The sequence below is a fragment of the Lepus europaeus genome, chromosome 2 (assembly GCF_033115175.1).
Source record: "Lepus europaeus isolate LE1 chromosome 2, mLepTim1.pri, whole genome shotgun sequence".
Taxonomy (NCBI): domain Eukaryota; kingdom Metazoa; phylum Chordata; class Mammalia; order Lagomorpha; family Leporidae; genus Lepus; species Lepus europaeus.
This window is the reverse complement of record NC_084828.1, coordinates 169111815-169133262: the sequence shown is the minus strand read 5'-3', so window position 1 is coordinate 169133262 and position 21448 is coordinate 169111815. Positions and strand designations below refer to the sequence as shown.

The window sequence follows — 21448 nt, the reverse complement described above, 5'->3', positions numbered from 1 at the left end:
CTGCATGGTCCACTGACCTCACAAGGCCGGGCTGAAGTCTTACCTTCCCTGCAAAGCCCTTTCTGGCTTCCAAGCAAAAGCAGGCTGGTTCCTCTGGGCGGGTTTTCTGATTTGCACATCTCTGCTGTGATCCTAATGGCAGTATCTTGACATTGTCTCCTGTTTGTTTTCTCTCTCCTGTTTATGCGCTCCTAGCAGACAGCAACGTTGACATGTGAATCTTTGTAATCCTGGTGTTTGACAGTGTAGTAAATGCCTACTATATTGGTTTTCAAAGTTTGATCTCTAGACCCAGCAGTGTCAGCATCACTGGGAACTTGTTAGAAATGCAGATTCTTGGGGCTGGTGCTGTGGCATAGAGGGAAAAGCTGCCGCCTATAGCGCCGGTGTCCCGTGTGGGTGCTGTTTCAGGTCCTGCCTGCTCCACTTCCAGTCCAGCTCTCTGCTGTGGCCTGGGAAAACACTGGAAGTTGGCCCAGGTCTTTGGGCCCCTGCACCCATGTGGGAGACCTGGAGGAAGCTCCTGGCTCCTGGCTTCGGATCAGCCCAGCTCTGGCTGTTGCAGCCATCTGGGTAGTGAACCAGTGGATGGAAACCTCTCTCTCTCTCTGCAACTCTGCCTTTCAAGTAAATAAATCTTTAAAAAAAAAAAAAAAAAAAGAAAGAAAAGAAATGCAGCTTCTTGGGCCCCATTCCAGAATTAATGAGTCAGGAACTTAGGAATTGGGGTCCACTAATCTGTTTAACAATCTCCCCGGTTAATTCTATACATGTGTGAGAACTATTAATTATTGTAGTGAAGTGAGTAATTGACAGCCTCACTGAGAGGAATCAGCTCTGGCTGTGTTGGGGAAAACCTCTCTACTTGTATTCAGTGTAGAGAAAGGAAGTAGCCAAGCTGGGGTGATTGCTGCAGTAACTTAAAATAGGGAGCCTCACAGCTAGATGGTAATAGTTCTACATCGTTAACGTAGGGTCAGGTCTGTTCTGAGTCTACTGACTTGAAGACTTAAAGGAAGACACAGCATGTTATTTGTAAAATCACCCATATATCACCATAGATAATGCATTGTCAAGGAACATTTCTAGCTGGTTTTGTGGTTTTTATTCTCTTGCTTGTGCTTGAGATTTCCTACACTTGGTATCAGCCGAAAGGTCGAGACGTGATGCTTGAGATTTTCTGCGAGTGTATGTGTATTTTTTTAACTTGGGAACCTTTATATGTATATAAGTAATTTGAAGTATTAAGAATAAATTGAAATAAACTCACCTGAACTTTGAACCCTATCTTTTCACTTTATCTTTTTAAATTAGCAAATAGAAATTGTGTGTTACATTGTATTTGACATGATGTTTTAAGATATGTACACGTGTTGGAATGGCTCATTTGAACTACATTCTTTTTACTTTCTAACATTTAAAGCGAGAATTAAAGAAATAAGGTGAATCCTGGGCCATGTTAAGTGTCGTTTTACCCAACTATTACCTATTTTTGTGGATCTACATATGCTTTACACAATACAATTTAAGCATTGTATTGTTGACTGAAGCTTCTGTTACAAGGCTGGGCACTAGGCGTTTACTTAGAGCACATGGCACTGTTTCTGTGGACAGTCAGGATTCAGCTGGTGTTAGTGTGGCTTAGGGGACGTCTTCCAGGAACAGGCTGTCCTGAGAGGGAAACCACAGAGCTCAGGGTCCTCCCTTCCTGGCTCTAGAGCAGGCTCCGCCTCATTCATTCATTCATTCATGATAGGAGGTTTTGTTTTTTAACATTTTATTTATTTGAAAGTCAAGTTATACAGAGAGAGAGAAGGAGAGGCAGAGAGAGGTCTTCCACCCGCTGGTTCACTCCGCAATTGGCCACAACACTCGGAGCTGCTCTGATCCGAAGCCAGGAGCCAAGAGCTTCCTCTGGGTCTCCCATGTGGGTGCAGGGGCCCAAGGATTTGGGCCATCTTCTACTGCTTTCCCAGGCCATTGCAGAGAGCTGGATCAGAAGTGGAGCAGCCGGGACTGCAGTGGGATACTGGCACTGCAGGCGGCGGCTTTACTCACTATGCTACAGTGCTGGCTCCAGACTCCTTTTAAAAGAAAGTTTTCATAGATCATCTCACACAGCTATTTAAATTATTTTTGTTATCAAGTCTAATTCTGGTGCCTGTTTAGGTGACATAATTTTTTGCTTCTGTAGTCTTAAACAACTATAAAATGAAAAATTGTAAGTGCTGTAGAACTGTGGAACTGAGAAAATTCCAATTAGAACATTAATGTAAGAAATTGTGCTGTGTGCACACACAGCATTTGCCTCTTCATCTCTGAACGGTGCCTCGGTTGATTCCATAGCTTAGCTATTATGAATAATAGTGCAGTGACCACGGGAGTGTAGGAGTACAGATAGTTTTCAACATACAGACTTCATTTCCATTGATGTTTTGCTGAAATTAAGTGCCAGTGTTGAGTTCAAAAGTAGACAAAGGTCTATTTTCTTTTTCATTAATTAACTTTAAGATTTTCATGTTAAACATGATGCATCATTGTCATTATCATAGCTATTACTGTTTTTAACCCACTGTGTTCCTTTTGACAGTGTACTGTAAGAATAGATTACGAAGTACATTCTCATTTAATGTCATTCTTTTTAAAAATGTATAAATTTATCACGCATGGTGTTTTGAAATATATATATATATCTCATACACACATTGAGGAATGGTTAAATCAAGCTAATTAATGCATCTGATAGCTCAGATAGTTATTATCTTTGTGGCTAGAATACTTGTAATCTATTTTCAAGAATACAGCATATTGTTACTAATAACAGTCACCATGCTGTATAATAGATCTCTTGGACTTACTCCTCCTGACGACATTTTGTGACCTTTGACCAGTATCTCTCCACCCCCTGCACTGCCACCCCAACCACTGTGCTTCTCCTCTGCCTTCCACACGTCAGGTCATGCTGTGCTTGTCTGTCTGTGCCTGGCTGATGGCACTTACCGTGATGCCCCCCAGACCCACCCGTGTGGTTACAGATGTGGGCTTGCTTTCTTTTTCACGGCTGAATAGTATTCTGTTATGTACTTGTACAACATTTGCTCTAACCGTTCGCCTTTGTGTGTGGACACTTGGGATGACTCCATATCCTGCTATTGTGATCTGTGCTGCAGTGAACCGGGGCTGTGGGGGTGGAGACACTATTTAAGACGTGCTGGAAAATGGTTCATGAGAAAACCAGTGTGCTCAGTATAACTGAACACAGTGCCCTTGAGTACTCTGAGTCCGTGCGTGCACGCTTCCTGTCCTGCCCACATCCCCTGGGCTCCAGTGAGCACCCCCAGGATTATGAGCATTGTGCAGAGGTGAGCCGTGCAGTCGGGGGCAGCCAGCACTCAGAAGACCTGTGAGACAGGTAACTTGTTTGAAAAGGAAAACAGTTTTTAAATTCTGAGAACTCATGAATCTCTAGGAATAAGTCCCTAGATCTAAGAAAGTTTTGTATCTTTGTATGATTAATACGGTACTACTAACTAAATAATAAGTTCATGAAATAGTAACATGTGGCATTTACATCTTCACAGTATAAAAAGGTTCTTACTAAAATATTAAAAAACTTGCCTAGTCTATACTTGCTATACTTGTGCCAAGTTTAGATCATATGATTTCTTGTTGTTAATGTTTTCAAACTTTAAATTTTTGTCTGCTTTGTATTCTTTCTGCCTTTTTTCTTGCCCAGTTTATTCTAATTCTATCCCCAGTTTTTCTCCCATGCGTTCTATTTCTTTCATGGTTCTAGTGAGGGCCATGCTAACTTGTTATGGTCAGTCTTGATGCACTGTCTGTTCTCCATGACTGCCTGTGCGTGGGCACATGGCTCAGACCAGGCCAGTTCGGGGTCTACACCTGAGATGCAGATTAAACCGAGACAGCAAAAGAGTGCTGCTTCCCCAGGATGTTGTTTACCTCCCTGTCTCCTGGCAGTTACACGGAGGAAGACGTTTATGGGAGGACAGAACCAGACCCAGCAGAGCAGTGACTGGGGAAAATGTCCTGGTGATGACGGGGTCTGCGCCCTGATTCTGCAGCTACCCAGTTATCTTCCTAAAATGACCTTCTAGGCGGAAGCCAGTTCCAGTTGGGTTTTTCACATAGCACCCGAGAGTATCCTCAAATAATCCATAGGATAATTTAAAAGGTTCACCTTTTTTTATGTATATCTAGGTGAAGATGGAGCTGGAAAAACAAGTTTAATAAGGAAAATTCAGGGAATAGAGGAATACAAGAAAGGAAGAGGACTGGAATATTTGTACTTAAACGTGCACGATGAAGACAGGGATGGTGAGTCCTTTACCTGTGACAGAAGTGTTCTAGAGTGACTGAGGCTCCGACTGCCCCTAGGGCGTCGTTTATACTGGGGTCCTGCAGCACCGGGCTGGTCAGGACAGTTAGATGTAGGCATACTTCATTGATTGGGATTGGCATTCGTCGTGTGTGATGCTGTTAAGCATCTTGGGATATTCTGGGGAGCAGATGTTAGCCTTCTTGCCATCTTGGAAATCTTAATTTTTGCCTCCCTTTTCAAAGCCGTCTTATTTTCTGACAGAAATGCCGTCTGTCCCCCAGCTTTTCATCTGATCAGCCATTTCTTCTGTGGATCAGTTGCCTTCCCAGTTTTGTATGTATCTTTAGCACAAAGAACTATCTGCTGGTGGTAAAAAAAAAAAAAAAAGAAAAGAAAATTGTTTTTGTAGTCTCTGCTTTAAACTTAAGAAGTATGAAGTAGAGGATGCTGGTCCTCTGGTTGTCAGTTAAATCATTTTAGGCCTTTACTAAATTGGGATTTGTGACCTACATCACAGCTTTGTCAGTCGGTCTCTCCTGTGGAGATACCCTAAAATACCAGCTAGTGTTGTAGTGATGAAATGACAGTCCTGTTGCCTTAGTAACCGTCTTTTGTTTGTTGTAGATCAAACAAGGTGTAACGTGTGGATCTTGGATGGAGACCTGTATCACAAAGGCCTCCTCAAGTTTTCACTGGATGCCATTTCCCTGAGGGACACTCTGGTTACGCTGGTTGTCGATATGTCGAAGCCCTGGACTGCTTTGGATTCGTTACAGAAATGGGCAAGTGTTGTTAGAGAGCACATTGACAAGTTGAAAATCCCTCCTGAAGAAATGAAGGAGATGGAACAGAAGTGTGAGTAGTCTAGAAATAATTAATAAAGAATTCAGATACAAGATGTTTTAGCTGACTGTAGTAATGACTGGGATTCTTTTGTCCCACTCTAAGGATTAGTGAAGGAAACTTATTGTACCGTTATTTTGAAATGCACTTTGAGTAACATACTAACTTTTAATATAGTTTTAAACTGGTGACATAAACATGATGGAGGGTGCCTTTTCTTGCCAAAAAAATTGTGTTCATTGTGAAAAATAATTTTTGGGGTGAAAATTTAGAGTTTTTTCTAGCTGTTCATTAGTTTCATTTAAAGATTTTGTTTTTAAAAATTTATTTATTTATTTATTTGAAAGAGTTACAGGGAGAGAGGGAAAGACAGAGAGAGAGAAAGAAAGATCTTCCTTCTGTTGGTTCACTCTCCAAATGGCTGCGACAGCTGGAGGTGGGCTGATCAGAAGCCAAGAGTCAGGAGCTTCTTCTGGGTCTTGCATGTGGGTGCAGGAGCTGAAGGGTTTGGGCCATCATCTGCTTTCCTGGCACATTAGCAGGGAGCTGGATTGAAAGTGGAGTGGCCTAGACTTGAACTGGTTCCCCTATGGGATGCTGCCATAGCACTGGCCCCAGGATTTATTTATTTATTTTATTTGAAAGGCAGAGTTACAGGGAGAGGGACAGAATGAGATCTTCCATCTGCTGGTTCACTCCCCAAATGGCTGCAGTGGCTGAGGCTGGGCCAGGCCGAAGCTAGGAGCCCAGAACATGATTTCTGTGTACAGGGGCCCAAGCACTTGGCCATTTCCCTGGCACATTAGCAGGGAGCAAAGGCAGAGTGCCAGAGATGCAGAGTAAGAGATCTCCCATCTGTTGGTTTACTGCCTAAATGTCTACAGTTGTCAGGGCTGGGCCAGGCGACTGGACTTCTTTTTTAGGAATTTTTTTTTTTTTTTTTTGACAGGTAGAGTGGACAGTGAGAGAGAGAGACAGAGAGAAAGGTCTTCCTTTTTGCCGTTGGTTCACCCTCCAATGGCTGCTGCAGCCGGTGCATCTTGCTGATCTGAAGCCAGGAGCCAGGTGCTTCTCCTGGTCTCCCATGGGGTGCAGGGCCCAAGCACTTGGGCCATCCTCCACTGCCTTCCCGGGCCATAGCAGAGAGCTGGCCTGGAAGAGGGGCAACTGGGATAGAATCCGGTGCCCCAACCGGGACTAGAACCTGGTGTGCCGGCGCCGCAAGGCAGAGGATTAGCCTGTGAAGCCACGGCGCTGGCCAGGAGACTGGACTTCTATCCAGGTCTCCCACGTGGGTGCAGGGGCCCAGGTACTTGGGCCATCATCTGCTGCTTTTCCAGGCTCATTAGCAGGGGGCTGGATCAGTAGTGGAGCAGCTGGAACTCAAACAGCAGGTGTTGCAAGCAGTGGCTTAACCACTGTGCCACAATGTTGGCCTTAGTTTCATTTCTCGATTAGTAGAGATATCTTATTAACCTTGTCAAAGCAAAATATGCCTGAAAAGGTGTTAACAGCATAAATAGAAAGACGTTAATCTGGTTTTTAAGATTTATAAAGTACATAGTATATATTGCACACGCCCATGTGAATTGGAAATTTTCATGGAAAGTATTAAAATGACACGTGTCATTTCTAATGTTGTAAGCCAGTGACATTTTAAAATTTCACTGACAGCTCTTTATTTGCCAGAGTTTTCCTTTACCAAAGAAAATACATAAAATGTTTCATTATTGTAAGTTGCTGACAATTTTTAGGGGGAAATGAACAGCTTGCTAAAATTTATATCCTAAAGAAACAGTAAAAACTTAAGGAATGTAACTCCTGAGTCATTAAAAAGATGTTTAGATGCTTTTAAAACATACTTTTCTTTGCTTGTGGGCCATTGCATGGAGTTTTTACCGCCCTGGCTCAGCGAAGGTTCACCCTTGAGCAGCAGTTTTCCACGTGTGGTCCTTGGAGCGGCAGCGTCGCTATCAGTGCAGCTGGGAACAGGTTCTCACTGCTGACTCAAACTCTGGAGGACGGAGCCAGTAACCTGTGGTGACTTCGCAGTCCTCTTGTGTCATTCCAGTCTGAGATGCTAGCTGAGAACCCCTGTTAAGAATTCAGCCTTGGCCGGCGCCGCGGCTCAACAGGCTAATCCTCCGCCTAGCGGCGCCAGCACACCAGGTTCTAGTCCTGGTCGGGGTGCCCGATTCTGTCCCGGCTGCCCCTCTTCCAGGCCAGCTCTCTGCTGTGGCCCGGGAGGGCAGTGGAGGATGGCCCAAGTGCTTGGGCCCTGCACCCCATGGGAGACCAGGAGAAGCACCTGGCTCCTGGCTTCGGATCAGCGCGGTGCACCTACCGCGGCGGCCATTGGAGGGTGAGCCAACGGCAAAAAGGAAGACCTTTCTCTCTCTCTCTCTCTCACTGTCCACTCTGCCTGTCCAAAAAAAAAAAAGTAGTGGAGTATACTTATTATTTTTTCCGGCTTTTTTATCTCTAGACTAGATTTCCCTTTCTCTCTCCTTCTCGCTGTTACTATTTTCCTACAGCTTTCAATATTTTTTATAGAGGTTTCTTTATTTGAAAGGCAGAGTTACAGAGAGGCAGAGAGAGAGAGAGGTCTTCCACCCACGGGTTCACTCCCCAGATGGCCGCAATGGCCCAAACTGTGCTGATCCGAAACCAGGAGCCAGGAGCTTGTTCCAGGTCTCCCAAGGGGGTGCAGGGCCCCAAGGACTTGGGCCATCTTCTACTGCTTTCCCAGGCCACAGCAGAGAGCTGGATCGGCAGTGGAACAGCTGGGACTCCAATCAGTGCCCATATGGGATGCCGGCACCATAGGTGGTAGCTTTATCTGCTACGCCACAGCACCAGCCACTCAGTATTTTTTGAACACTGACATTTTATAGCTCTGAGTAGTATTCCTTAAGATATTATTTTAATCCTATACTGTGGATAATTTGTTTCCAGATTTACTGTTTTAAGAATGGTGAACAGTGTTTTATAGAAATCACTATGTGTATATATCACTGATTGTGCCCTTGAGAATCCCAGAAGGGTGATTACTGAGTTAATTTATCAGTTTTAGTACTATTTCCTTAGTTTTTACCAAGATACAAGGTGAATGTGGCCCAAGATTGAGATTAGGAGGAAGGTTTAGAGAGGGGAAGTTAGTATGAGAAATCAGCTAAGACTGCTGTGTAAGTCACGTGATTTCTCTTCCTTGTGTTGATTAGAGGAGGTGGAAGGGTAGTGCTGCATTGTGACCAGCAGAGGAGTTTTGCATTAGGCCTATGTAGACCTGCTCTCTGGAGCCATCCCCTGCAGTGCTGTGCGTAAATAGACTTGTCACACTTCTGTTTCTTTTCTTGCACAAGGCTAAGTATAAGCGCTAGTAAAGCGCGTGTTTAGATTATGGCAGAAAGAGCCACCTCCTGAATAAAGTGCTTTCTAAAATATGTTTACTTTGGTTTTCAGTGATTAGAGACTTCCAAGAATATGTGGAGCCGGGAGAAGACTTCCCAGTTTCTCCTCAGAGAAGAAACACTACGTCACAGGAAGACAAAGATGACAGTGTAGTTTTACCGCTGGGTGCAGACACACTTACACATAACTTGGGCATTCCAGTACTAGTAGTTTGCACAAAGGTTAGTTTGCTTCCTAGAGATTTGCTGCTGCTGATAATCACTGATGACAAACAAATGTTTTGTTTTCTAGGTTTTTTTTGGAGCTAACACATTGTTTAGTTTTCTTAGATAATTTTTGTTAACATATAGAAATAATATCTTAAAATGGCATATGATACATGTTGCCTTTGTGATCTTAATCATAGCTCCTTTGAAAGAAAATACCATTTCAAATATTCTGTTATTGAATTTGTTTTGCATGATTTAGTAGAACTTACAGGTATAATGATAGCTTATTAATTTTTATAAAATAATATATTTTTCCACATTAAATTGTTACTCTCCTAATAGCAGAAGATTGCATATTTAAAATAGATTTAAGCACAAGCATCACTCATTATCATTGATATGTAAATATCAAGGGCATCTTATTTACTTATAATAGAGGTGATAATAGGATCACTGTTATCAAAATTCTGTTCCCTTAGTTCTTTCACTGTAGGTATTTTATAATGAAAACAGATTTCTTTTAAGACTAACTCAATAGATAAAGTTAATACGCTCCCTACTCGGTCCCAAGTAGTATGTTTTTGCTGTTTGTAGCTCATAGAATAGTTAATGTAATGACTGCATAAAGCTGTTTGATACCTAATGTTTTTGAAATATGTAAAATTAACAAATAATTAAAAGGAAAGTACAGAGTTTATTTGTCTTTAAGATAAAAAATGATAAAAATTTAAAGCCTATCTTAGTTTTACATGAAATGTTACAAAAATTGTCAGTAACAAAGGAAAGGAATGGCCGCATTGAGAATAATGAAGGTAAAACCTGCTGTCTGCTTTTCACATGGTGATTCTGGAGTACTAATTGTTACTTAACACCTTTCCTGTAAAACAGTATTTTTAAAATTCACACTTGAATCCTTATATGTGGGTTTTTTGGTTTTGTTTTGTTGGGCAAAGAGCTATTTATTAGCAGATGTTTCTCTTGTTTTATAACACAACTTGTCTCATAACAAATTGTTATTTTCCAAAGGAAAAATGTTGAGTTTAAAGGGTCCTTAATCAGTATCAAATGAGTAAGACTCATAAATGTTGAAGCCCAAAGAGGTTGTCTGCCGTATTATATAGAATCTAAGGCACTGGCAGGTATACTTAGTTTATAAGCTTTTAAAATGTGCAGTGTGGCAAGGAAGAGAGGATGGATGGGAGGAGGAGGAGGAGGAGAGGAGGGGGGAGAAAGGAAGAGAGGAAAGGGAGGAGAGAGGGAAGGAGGGCCGGAGGGAGGCTCATCTCTGAGTTTAAAGACTGGAAATAGATTCAGGGGGAGACAGTTTCTGGCCTTAGGTCCGTATCCTCTGTTTTCAGTTAAAATCTCTACTAAACTGTGCTTTCCTGGAAATGTCATTGAGTCAATGGTGTAGTTACAAGTATCTTTAATGTTTTGAAATACCACTCCCAGTATTCTAGAGTGGGCAGCCAAATGCTTCTGGTGATTGTCCCAGGAGCCTGTCCTATCATGCGTATACATGTGTGTGACAGAAGATTAGAGGCCAAAGTTGACCCCAAACTACTGTTAGTTTATTTAATAGTAGATGTTGTTACATTTCACACCTTCGTTTCAGAAGGGTTTAGTGAAGTTATTTGGATGTCGTGCTGCTTGAACATGTCTGCGTTGTATTTTCCTTTAGCAAGCAGAATTCAGAGTTATTTCACTGATTGCACTGGTGGTATTTAAAAGCAGCCTGTGATCCCCTTACTTTGTTATTGATGAGATCGTTGTGCAAGTGAATAAAAGCACCAGAGGAGAAGTGCAGTTCAGTAGAGAGTGGTCAGATAGCAGAGGAACAGAAAAGACGCGGGCAGCGGTCGAGATCCCTTGTTGAAGACTAGGATGGGTTTTGGATCTTGAAAGCTGTGCTAAGACATAAACAGTAGAGTTAGAAAACCTGACCTGTTGGTGTGAGTTCAGTGTTATTCTTCATCCCTCTGCATGTAAAGCTTCTCTTTTTGGTTTATTGGATTCAGTATAACATAAAAGTTAATGCTTTTTAAAGAAATAAAATTGTTAGTCTTAAGACTCCAGCTTACCCATAAGCTATACTTTGGAAATTTATATTCATTAAATAAAAGTTTAATAAAAAAAAAAAAAAGACTCCAGCTAAATGTCTCAGTTGTTATTCTAGGTCCTACTATTCAGTCACCGTAGCAGAGTGATCGTTTTGTGTTGCTCTTCCATCCAAAAATGAATGTGTTTAAGTTACTATATTTAATTTCTATTATATTAAGTTTACTTTTGTTTAATTATTTTAACTCAACAGTGTGATGCCATTAGTGTGTTGGAGAAAGAACATGACTACAGAGATGAACATTTTGATTTTATCCAGTCCCATATCCGGAAGTTTTGTTTACAGTGTATCCTTTTAATACACTTATACACTTATCAAAGCAGTGCACCTTATCTGTTTTAATCTTTTTCTTTTTTTTTCTTTTTTTTTTTTTTTTTAAGTAAAGGAACTACTGGATGGGTTTTAGGAGTTCTGTAAATGTTTTCCTCCATTTCCATTTGCGGGCATTGAACTGCTTACAGAGAGCCTCACTGAGTAGGATTCCGTGACACTGGCGTGTGTAGCCTTTTTGGTGTCTTCAAATATTTGAAAATTTGAGAACAGTCTGTAAATGTTTAGTTTATGTTTACTTCAAAATGGAAATATAGAAATGTCAGAAAACAAGTTGTCTACTAAAATAGAAACGGTTGATTTTAAGAGTTGCCTCATGAAAGTGAGATGTGTGTGTTTATCAGTGAGTAAGGGTAAGACTTCAAGATCATGTGTCTCTATTTTTACGTTTTAGTGTATTTTGTTTGAGAGACAGACCACATTAAGGTGCACTGAGCACCTTTAGATGCATAAGCCTCAGACATGTCCAGGGGGAGAGAGAGAGAGAGAGAGCGCTTCTTTCTGCTGGTTTGCTCCCCATATGGATACAATGGCCAGGGCTGGGCCATGTCAGAACCAGGAACCTGGAACTGCATGTGGGTGGCAGGGGCTCAGGTGCATTTCCCCTGCTTTCCCAGGTGCCTTAAGCAGGATGTTGGATTGGAAGCAGAGCATCTGGGACTTGAACCAGCACTTTAATTGTGATGTCAGCATCGTGTATTGGTGGGTTAACCGTCGCCCCTGCCTGGGATCATTTTTTTTTTTATAATTGCAAGAGAGGTTGGTATTTATTATTATTATTATTTGTTTGACAGAGTTATAGACAGAGAGAGACAGAGAGAAAGGTCTTCCTTCCATTGATTCACTCCCCAAATGGCCGCTACGGCCCATGCGCTGCACCAATCGAAGTCAGGAATTAGGAGCCTAGAGCCTCCTCCCGGTCTCCCATGTGGGTGCAGGGGCCCAATCACTTGGGCCGTCCTCCACTGCCTTCCTGGGCCACAGCAGAGAGCTGAACTGGAAGAGGAGTAACAGAGACAGAATCTGGCGCCCATATGGGATGGCGGCGCTGCAGGCGGAGGATTAACCAAGTGAGCCACGGCGCCAGCCCCCAGGATCATTTTTTGAAAGCTTCCCTATGGAACCTGGTGGATGTGCTCCCTCTGCTGTGGCATCAGAGTCTCCTGAGCTGTGGCATCAGAGTCTGTCTTCCCAGGAGACAGCAGTGCTAACTGGGTTGTTGAAAGGGCCAGCAAGTCGCTGATAAGCAGTACTGCCTCTGTCGTGAACTCTACAACGATAAGAAGAAATGTCTCTTTACGTCGTTTATAGAGGTAATAGTGGTGGTGGTATTGCTGAATTTACCTTCATTTCTTTGCTTAGACTTCCATTTTCCCAAGTTAAATTGATTATGTAAAGATTATTTGCATCTTTGCCAATAAGTAAGTGTTTAATACTTTAGAAATTTTTTTTATATCCTATACCTTTGGAAGTTATTCTTAAAAATAATATGCATGTGATTATAAAAGCTGAGCTGAGAACACGGGTTTTTATGGTCCTTGCTCATGGGATTTGTCAGATTTTCTTAACTGTAGTATTCAGATGGTGCAGCACTTATTTACACGTCAGTAAAAGAGAACAAAAATATAGACCTCGTATATAAATACATTGTCCAGAAACTGTATGGATTTCCCTATAAAATTCCTGCTATTGTCGTGGAAAAAGATGCTGTATTTATGTAAGTATACTCTTTCATAAGTTGACTTGTCACTGTCTGCTGTGAATCGTTTGAGTCTTGCGAGGGGGACATTGGACCTCTTATGACGAGTACGTGAGTCCTTGCACTGCCTTGATCTATTGATCATTACCTTTTCGCTTTACGGCTGGCCTGGCCCCGTTTTATTTTTATTTTATTTTTTAGATGATTTATCAGAGGGAGAGGAAAAGGGAGGAGGGGATTTCCTATCTGCTGGTTCTCTTTGCAAAGCCCTCAGTGGCCAGGGCTGGACCAAACCCAGGAGCACAGTCAAGGCCTCCCATGAGGGTGGCAGGAACCTAATCACTTGGAGCCATCACCAGTCCCTGGCAAGAACTAGAGCCAGCAGCCGGAGTCAGGAAATGAAACAAGGCACTGTGACATAGTGTGTGGGCACAAACGCCTGTTCTCCCAACTCCTTTTTACAAGGGCTTGCTAATAGCTAACCTGCTTATTGGATGCAAATAATGGTTTATCATAACTACTTTTAAAAAAAAAAAAGATTTATTTATTTGAAAGAGTTAGAGAGGACAAGGGAAAAACAGGGAGCTCTTCCATCCCATAGTCCACTCCTCAGATGGCCGCAATGGCCAGCACTGGGCCAGTGCAGAGCCAGGAGCCAGGAGCTTCATCTGGATCTCCCACATGGGTGGCAGGGGCCCAGAGACTTGGGCCATCCTCTGCGGCTTTTCTCTGGTCTTTAACAGGATCTGGATTGGACATGGAGTAGCCAGGACATGAATAGGTGCCCATGTGTCACAGGCACTGGCTTTACCCGTGACGCTACAATGCGAGCCCCTGTGTCTGCTTACTTGTTTAATGGTTTATGATACATAAATGATTCAATGTGTAATCTAGACTTGCTTTTTAAGTTCATAAAATCAGGAGATAATTATTGCCTCCCCCAAGAAAAAACTGTAATAACATCTTTAAGGACTATTGATCATCATTTTAAGTAGAAAGTAATAAAACATAATGTGGACATCATCACAATAATTCGTTTTCCATAGTTGGTCAAATTGCCTTCCTAAAAGTGTTCCCTTTACATGATGATGGGTCGAGTAAAAGGTGATGATGTAAGTGCTTGAGAATTTATCATTCGTGTTTCTTTCCAGTCCAGCAGGGTGGGATAATGATAAGAAGATAGGAATATTACATGAAAATTTCCAAACATTAAAAGCAGAAGATAATTTTGAAGACATCATAACGAAACCACCTGTCCGAAAGGTAACAGTTTTGGTAAATGGTCTCAACATTTGGGCTTTCCCACCGAGAGGGAAATTCCTAACTTTGAGGTGGTAAGCAAGGATGTCCTTCTCTGTCAGGGAGGTTTCGAAGCCTATTGTGGGTGTTTCTCATGTGCAGTTGGCGCAAGGATTTGTTTTAGCAAAATGCAGATCAGCTGTTCAGCTCCTGACTCGTCCTTACCTTTGGCGTATTAGCAAATCTCTACCTCAGTGCAGAACGTGTAGTCTAACCCAGAGCCTTGGAAATCAATGATTGGCGTGGCGACTCTGTGGATCCTGAGTAGTGTGAATAGGTAGACGCTCTGAACTTGTAACCTGGGCCTCCGTCAAGAGCCAGCAAAGCGGGGCTGGGGTGATGTGCTTCATGTCTGCTGAGGCAGCTCCCAGGTCTGCACCCCAGTTGTCAGTTACTCATATTAATCCGCAGCCACCCAGAAGCTCCAGTTCTCTGTACTCAGTGTTGGTCTTGACTACACCAGTCATTCTGTGACTGTTAGGTCTGGTGCCAGAAGGTACTCTTCTTTCACTTGTCTTGATTTGATATGAAGGAGTGTATGGCGTAGATGTTTCTGAAAAGTTGTATAAAAAGGAGTATTTGCATATAATGGTTCTCACTGACTTTTTATTTGAACGTATATTTCAGCAAAAAAATAGTTTTGATTTAATATATATATTAAGATCTGTGTTTAAGGACCCAAACATTCACCATATAGAGCATCTATCTTATTGGTAGGTTACAAATAATACAGAAAAGTTCAAAGGAAAAATTATTAGCATGGTATTGGGTTTGGCTGTCTATTAAAAGAAATGTGCACATCTAAAAATGGTTCCCATTCTTTTACCAACAAAATGATGCTTTAAGGTTTTTTTCTTTTATTTATTCCATAAATGCTGTAACGCACCAGCTGAGGCACCGTTCGGGCACGGGGTGCTAACCAGACGAGGGTGATGCAAGCTGGTAGAGGTGGAGTGGAGCATTGGTTCAAAGCTGTGAAAGGACTGGGCCGGGGGCGTCCTGTTAGGAAGGGCCGATCTCTGAAAGTGGAGCCTGGGGACAGAGGGAGCTGCAGTGTAGCTGCCTGAGGCCGGAGGGGCTGAGGGCCATTGCCTGCTGGGAGGCGGGCTGCGGAGGGTCAGGTCTGCTGGGCCTCACAGTGAGGGCTTGGGATTTCATTCTGAGAGATGGAAAGCAGTTGGAGAGTTAGAGCTGAGGGATAAGGTAGCCTTTGGCAAGGGTCACTCTGGCTCCTGGAATAAAGTAGTAGGCTGGGTGTGTGTGATGTCTGCACTTTTCCTAATTACTCAGCTGGTAGAAGAGCCGTTATGTTTTTTACTTCAGCGAAAAAAAGGACAAATTGCATTTCACTCCACTGGGACATCACTGAGCTTTTTGAAAGGCCAGTGTGGTGTAGACATTTCATGAGCATGGTTAACGTGCCTGTGGCTCTAGGCTGTTCAGTACGGTGAGGCGCAAGTCACATACGACATTGAAATACAAAGCAAAACGAAGAATTCAGTTCCTCAGTCAACCAGCTGCATTTAAAGTGCTCCCAGCCACGGCGCTGTCGTATTTTGAAGAGCAGGTACAGAGCTTTTCTGTGAGCGCAGGTAGTTACTGGATAGCTTTGCTGTAGCAGCTAGGGTGCAGCACCCCACTCCTAATTGTTAATATGAGCAATGTGCAAGTTCGGGAGCTGTTGTTAACTAGCCTGACCCAGAAAGTGTGTTCTTCACGATGTCAGCGTAGCGTATTAAACCTGCTCACTTACACGTTGCCTGTTGCAGTTCGTGCACGAGAAGGAGATCATGGCGGAGGATGACCAGGTGTTTCTCATGAAGCTCCAGGTAGGAGGGCGCACGAGAAGCAGACGGAGCATGAGCGGCGGGCGTGTCTTCCTGTAGATGTTTTCTTCAAAAACAGCAGTGTGCGCTATCACCTCTAAACTGAGATTTTTTTTTTCCAGTCCCTCTTAGCAAAGCAGCCACCAACAGCAGCTGGAAGGCCTGTGGTCAGTATTACAGATGTGACGTTGTTAGAGTACAGTACATAGTGCTTTGGTTCTTTTTTCTTAACCTTAGACGTATCTCGCTTCATAGTGGTATACTTTGATCTGAACTTGAATTCAGAATTATTTTGGAATTGTGAAATTTTTAAAAGAAACTTTACTCTTTTAGAGTACTGACACCTTACATAAAAACCTGTTTGGCAGCATTGGTTGTATGTGAGTTGCTGTACTGAGCCAGTTATATGTGTTATTCTGCAAACCCCCACAACGCCTGAGCAGGTCCTGTTACTAGCCGCTGGCTGCAGAGGGGAAGCAGGGCCTTCAGAGGCTGATGTGGTTCGCTTGAGGTTACACAGTTGGTGGGATCAAGTCCAGATTGTAGTCCCGGTCTGCCTTCCAGGCTTGAACTCACAACCGTGCTTTGTTACTCAATATATTCTTTCCACTGGAAGGACGGTCGTCAGTGCTTACCATGTAAAAGTACCTGTAGAACACAGAGGGGGTGGTTGCAAAGGAGTTGATTTTTATAATACCTTTTGTGAAGCTGAAAGTGTCGGATTTTTCTATAGTTGTGGTTTTCCTGTTTTTCTGTAGGATGCCTCACCAAGGGTCCCAGGAGGCTCACCTCGCACGCCAAACCGATCTGTGTCGTCCAATGTCGCCAGTGTGTCACCTATCCCTGCTGGCGCAAAAAAGATCGATCCAAACATGAAAGGTACAGCTCTTTCTTGGAGAAAACAACACAATACATTTTTTAAAAATATTTATTTATTTATTTGAGAGAGAGTTACAAAGAGGTAGAGACAGAGAGAGAGGTATGGAGTAGCCAGAACATGAACCAGCGCCCATATGGGATGCCGGCCAGTACCAGAAGCTTAACTTTCTACGCCACAGCACTGGTCCAACACAATACATTTTACAGTGGAGAAAAATCTTCCTGAATCCCACCTTTTACTATAGCTGTTTGCACCTTAGTGCAGTACCTTATAAGGTTTGTCTTTGTGGATATAATATCAGAGTTAACCAGATAGATTATAAACCATTTTACAGTGTATTTTTTTTTATTTAAAGATTTATTTATTTGAAAGAATTAGATCTTCCATCCACTGGTTCACTCCCCAAATGGCCACAACAGCTGGAGCCAGTCCAGGCCAGAGCCAGGACCCCGATCTCCATCTGAGTCTCCCATGTGGTGCAGGGGCCCCAGCACTTGGACCATCTTTACTGCTTTCCCAGGCCATTAGTAGGGAGCTGGATCAGAAGTGGGGCAGCCGGGACTGGAACCGGTGCTAGGATATGGGATGCGGGCACTGCAGGGGCACACACTGGCACCCCACAGTGCATTCTTGGTACATCTTCATGTCTGTAGTGAAAGTGTGTCGTATTTCATCTTCCTCCTGTACTGGCCACTAAAGAAAAAATACCATGATAGTTACTTCTGTAGGAGTAATTGCCATAAGTGGGAGCAGGAGGTCAAAGAGTGTGTGCGCTTTTATGCCTTCTGATAATGTCTATCAAATGGATTATTCAACTTCACATGTCACCAACCTTGAGTATTATAATTTTACCACCAGCTAATTAGCATTTTTAAATACTAATAAAAAGTTTCTCTTCTAAGATTTCCTTTCTGTTTACATTTTGTTTATGTGAATTATTTATTGCTATCCTTTACCCATTTATCTCTTAGAACTTCTGGTTGTCATATAAGATTAGATATCTTTTAGTGATATTAGAAGCAAGTATTTCTCAACAGTTCTATTTTTGAAGAATCTTTTTCAAAAGGAAGTTTTAGATAGCATCAAACATCTATTTATTTAGAATGCTTTTGGGGGCCAGCATTGTGGCTTAACGTTGAAGCCGCCATCCACAGAGCTGGCATCCCACCTGGGTACTGGTTCAAGTCCCAGCTGCCCCCCCCCCCCGCCTTTTTTAAAGATTTATTTTTATCTGAAAGAGTTACAGAGAGGGGCCTTCCATCCACTGGTTCACTCTCCAAATGGCCACAATGGCCAGAGCTGAGCTGATCCAAAATCAGGAGCCGGGAGCTTCTTCCAGGTCTCCCACATGGAGACCTGGAAAACTTGAGCCATCTTCCACTGCCTTCCCAGGCCACAGCAGAGAGCTAGATTGGAAGAGGAGCAGCCAGGACTAGAACTAGTGCCCATATGGGATGCTGGTGCTTTAGGCTTGGGCTTTAACCCGCTGTGCCACAGGACCAGCCACCACAGTTGTACCAATTTCAATCTAGCTCCCTGCTAATGTGCCTGGGAGGGCAGCAGAGGATGGCCTAAGTTCTTGGGCCCCTGCACCCACGTGGGAGACCCAAAGGAAGCTCCTGGCTCCCAGCTTCAGTCTGGCCCAGTTCCAGCCACTGTGGCCATCTGAGGAGTTAACCAGAAGATGGAAGATTTCTTTGTCTCTCCCTTTCTCTTTGCCTTTCAAATAAATAGGCAAATCATTAAAATAAAAGCTTTTGGCCTGTCAAAAATAATTTTCTAATGTTTAATTATAATATTAAAAAATACTAATTAGCTTTACATATGAATATATTAATTATGTAATTACTTAACCTCAAAGATGAAAGTAGACTGAATTTGGGATATGCAGCTCTTATATTTTGAGCCTTATTCATTCCTATGTATGGTTACTGAAATAGTTTATGGCAAAATCTAAAAGTTTTAAGTGAAGGGTTTTGCTTTTTGTTTTTATTTTTACAGCCGGAGCTACAAGTGAAGGAGTCCTGGCAAATTTCTTCAATAGTTTGTTGAGCAAGAAGACTGGCTCTCCAGGAGGGCCTGGTGTGGGTGGCGGCAGCCCTGGTGGCGGAGCTGGAAGTGGAAGCAGTGGCTTACCACCGTCTGCCAAGAAGTCAGGTACACTCACCGGGAGCGCGTCACGTTTCTTTGGTAACAGCTGTAGTGAGCTCCAAGGCACCCACGATATTAGCTGTTCATTACTCCAAGTACCTAGTACAGGCTCCTTAACGAAGAAGGACGCTTCCTTCATCCCATGGTTTCAGAGGCTCACTGTCCAAGATCAGGCGGGCCCCCAGCTTGTGTGGAGGAAGAACACACGGAGGCCAGGCGGTGGAGAGGTGGCCGCCTGTTCATCGTCGCCTGTGTCCATGCCCACCCAGCCCCAAAGCCACCACTGCATCCTGGACTCCCCCAGCAACCTCATCCCGTCTGCTCACCTCCCAAAGACCTCCCCTCAGACACTGGAATTGGATGAAGTTTCTGCCCTTAACCCACTGACAGAAAGCCTTAGGAACCAAGCCTTTGACGCGTGTCGTTTGGGGGACACCCTGTCTGACATCCAGACCAGAGCACCTGCCATGAAGTTCACTTTGATAAAGTGTGTAATGGTTGCAGTGTCTTCACAGACCTGTACAAATCATTATCTGCTTTGCTTTTTGTCCTGTGCCTTTAAAAGTGCATGTACTTTTCTGAGATTGAATGATAGGTGCCAGTGTTATGTCCACAGTTTAAAATGAGGGAATTTATTTTTTCTTTTCTTTTCTTTTTTTAAACAGGCAGAGTGGATAGTGAGAGAGAGACAGAGAGAAAGGTCTTCCTTTTTGCTGTTGGTTCACCCTCCAATGGCCGCCGCAGCCGGCGCACCACGCTGATCCGAAGGCAGGAGCCAGGTGCTCATCCTGGTCTCCCATGGGGTGCAGGGCCCAAGCACTTGGGCCATCCTCCACTGCACTCCCTGGCCACAGCAGAGAGCTGGCCTGGAAGAGGGGCAACCGGGACAGGATCGGTGCCCCGACCGGGACTAGAACCCGGTGTGCCGGCGCCGCAAAGTGGAGGATTAGCCTAGTGAGCCGCGGCACCGGCGGAATTTATTTTTTATGATTGTTATATAATTTATCGTGTTTGGTAGCAGTGCAAGCATTGCAGTGTTTTTAAATGAAGAGGCATTGTGGGGAGGACACGTGGGCTCTACCAGGGTTTTAATTCTTCCCTTCATTGCAGGCCAGAAGCCAGTCCTCTCAGATGTCCACGCAGAACTGGACCGAATTACACGGAAACCGGTTCCCGCTTCTCCTGCAGCACCTACATCTCCTACGGAAGGGGAAGCCTCGTGAGGACACCAAACAAAGCCATTTACCCAGTTTTCCTGGGGTGATGTCGCCTGGCCTCTGCCTATTCCTTCAGAAGTGGAATTAGGGAGCTGGAGTGCTTTTACAGATGGACTACATTTATGTCTTTTTTTTGTTTTGTGGTTGCCCATTTTTTAAAAAGGAGCTATATGGAAGAAAAACATCTACAGTATGTGGAATTGCTGTTTGCAATGCATTTTGCATAAAGTAATTTTGGATTTTGAAATCTCAACACTTCCAGGTCTGACATACAACCATGTGGCCGTACTCTCAAGGGTACCTGAAACGCGAGGGAGGGCAGGCAGGGCGGGCAGGGCGCCCTTGGGGAGTCGAGCGTATTCAGTTAAGACTGCTGAAATCATTTTTAAACGTGTGTGTGTTGCTGAAAAAGAAAATGAGGAGTTGTCGGAGTTTGCACACCAACATGGAACCGTCACCACTTAGGAAATATGCTGAGAACACTGTCAGACACCACTTGATCCACCAGTCGTAGTCTCAATCAGTGATCCTGTGCGTTGTCATCAGAATGAGTTAGAAACACTGGCCAGGATGTTTCCTGACCTGAAAAGGAAAGAAGGCACACTGATGAAGGGTGTAAGAGCGGCGGAGGCCGTGAGATGAGAGAGGCGAGCCTGGGCTTGTCTGTACATATATATATACGGCTCTGCCTTAATATGCTCCTTTTCTGTTTGTGACTCTCCACTGTACTCAGTTAATAAAGTATTTATTCTCTGCATTCAGGTTCCAATAACTTGTTGCATTTTCTTATATTTAAGTTTCTATTTCTCAGCTAGTCCATAAGAGTCGTTAATAATGTGAAATGTTTAACAGGATTCCTAAGCGTTCTGACCCTTCTGAGAGGCAAATGAGGACATGAGAGTCACTGTTTTCCAAGTTCCCTCAATTTGGGAGTTTGCCTCGATGGGCGTGTCTCCATCTGCGGAATCTGTGCCAGCATTCCTACTAGATCAGAAATGAAGCCTGTATCATTGTTTAATGAGAAGGAGCTGTGGAAGATTCAGCTTGGCCAGTACCAGCGCCCGGCTGCTCTCTGACAGGTCGGGGTGCCTGCTGCTGGCTCCACCTTTGCAGTCCTCAGTG

General features: G+C 43.5%; 1 protein-coding gene across 1 annotated transcript in view; it reads left to right on the top strand.

The window, feature by feature from the left end:
• The window catches only part of DYNC1LI1 (dynein cytoplasmic 1 light intermediate chain 1), a 37592-nt gene extending 16509 nt beyond the window's left edge, over window positions 1–21083 (top strand). Inside the window, exons 3-13 of the mRNA XM_062215749.1 lie at window positions 4222–4338; window positions 4967–5197; window positions 8648–8817; window positions 11117–11210; window positions 12836–12971; window positions 14105–14216; window positions 16022–16081; window positions 16201–16245; window positions 16837–16957; window positions 18960–19115; window positions 20220–21083. Coding sequence (XP_062071733.1) covers window positions 4222–4338; window positions 4967–5197; window positions 8648–8817; window positions 11117–11210; window positions 12836–12971; window positions 14105–14216; window positions 16022–16081; window positions 16201–16245; window positions 16837–16957; window positions 18960–19115; window positions 20220–20332 — 1355 coding nt within the window. The 3' untranslated portion in view covers window positions 20333–21083. The remainder of the gene's footprint in view (window positions 1–4221; window positions 4339–4966; window positions 5198–8647; window positions 8818–11116; window positions 11211–12835; window positions 12972–14104; window positions 14217–16021; window positions 16082–16200; window positions 16246–16836; window positions 16958–18959; window positions 19116–20219) is intronic.
• Window positions 21084–21448: the final 365 nt, after the last annotated feature.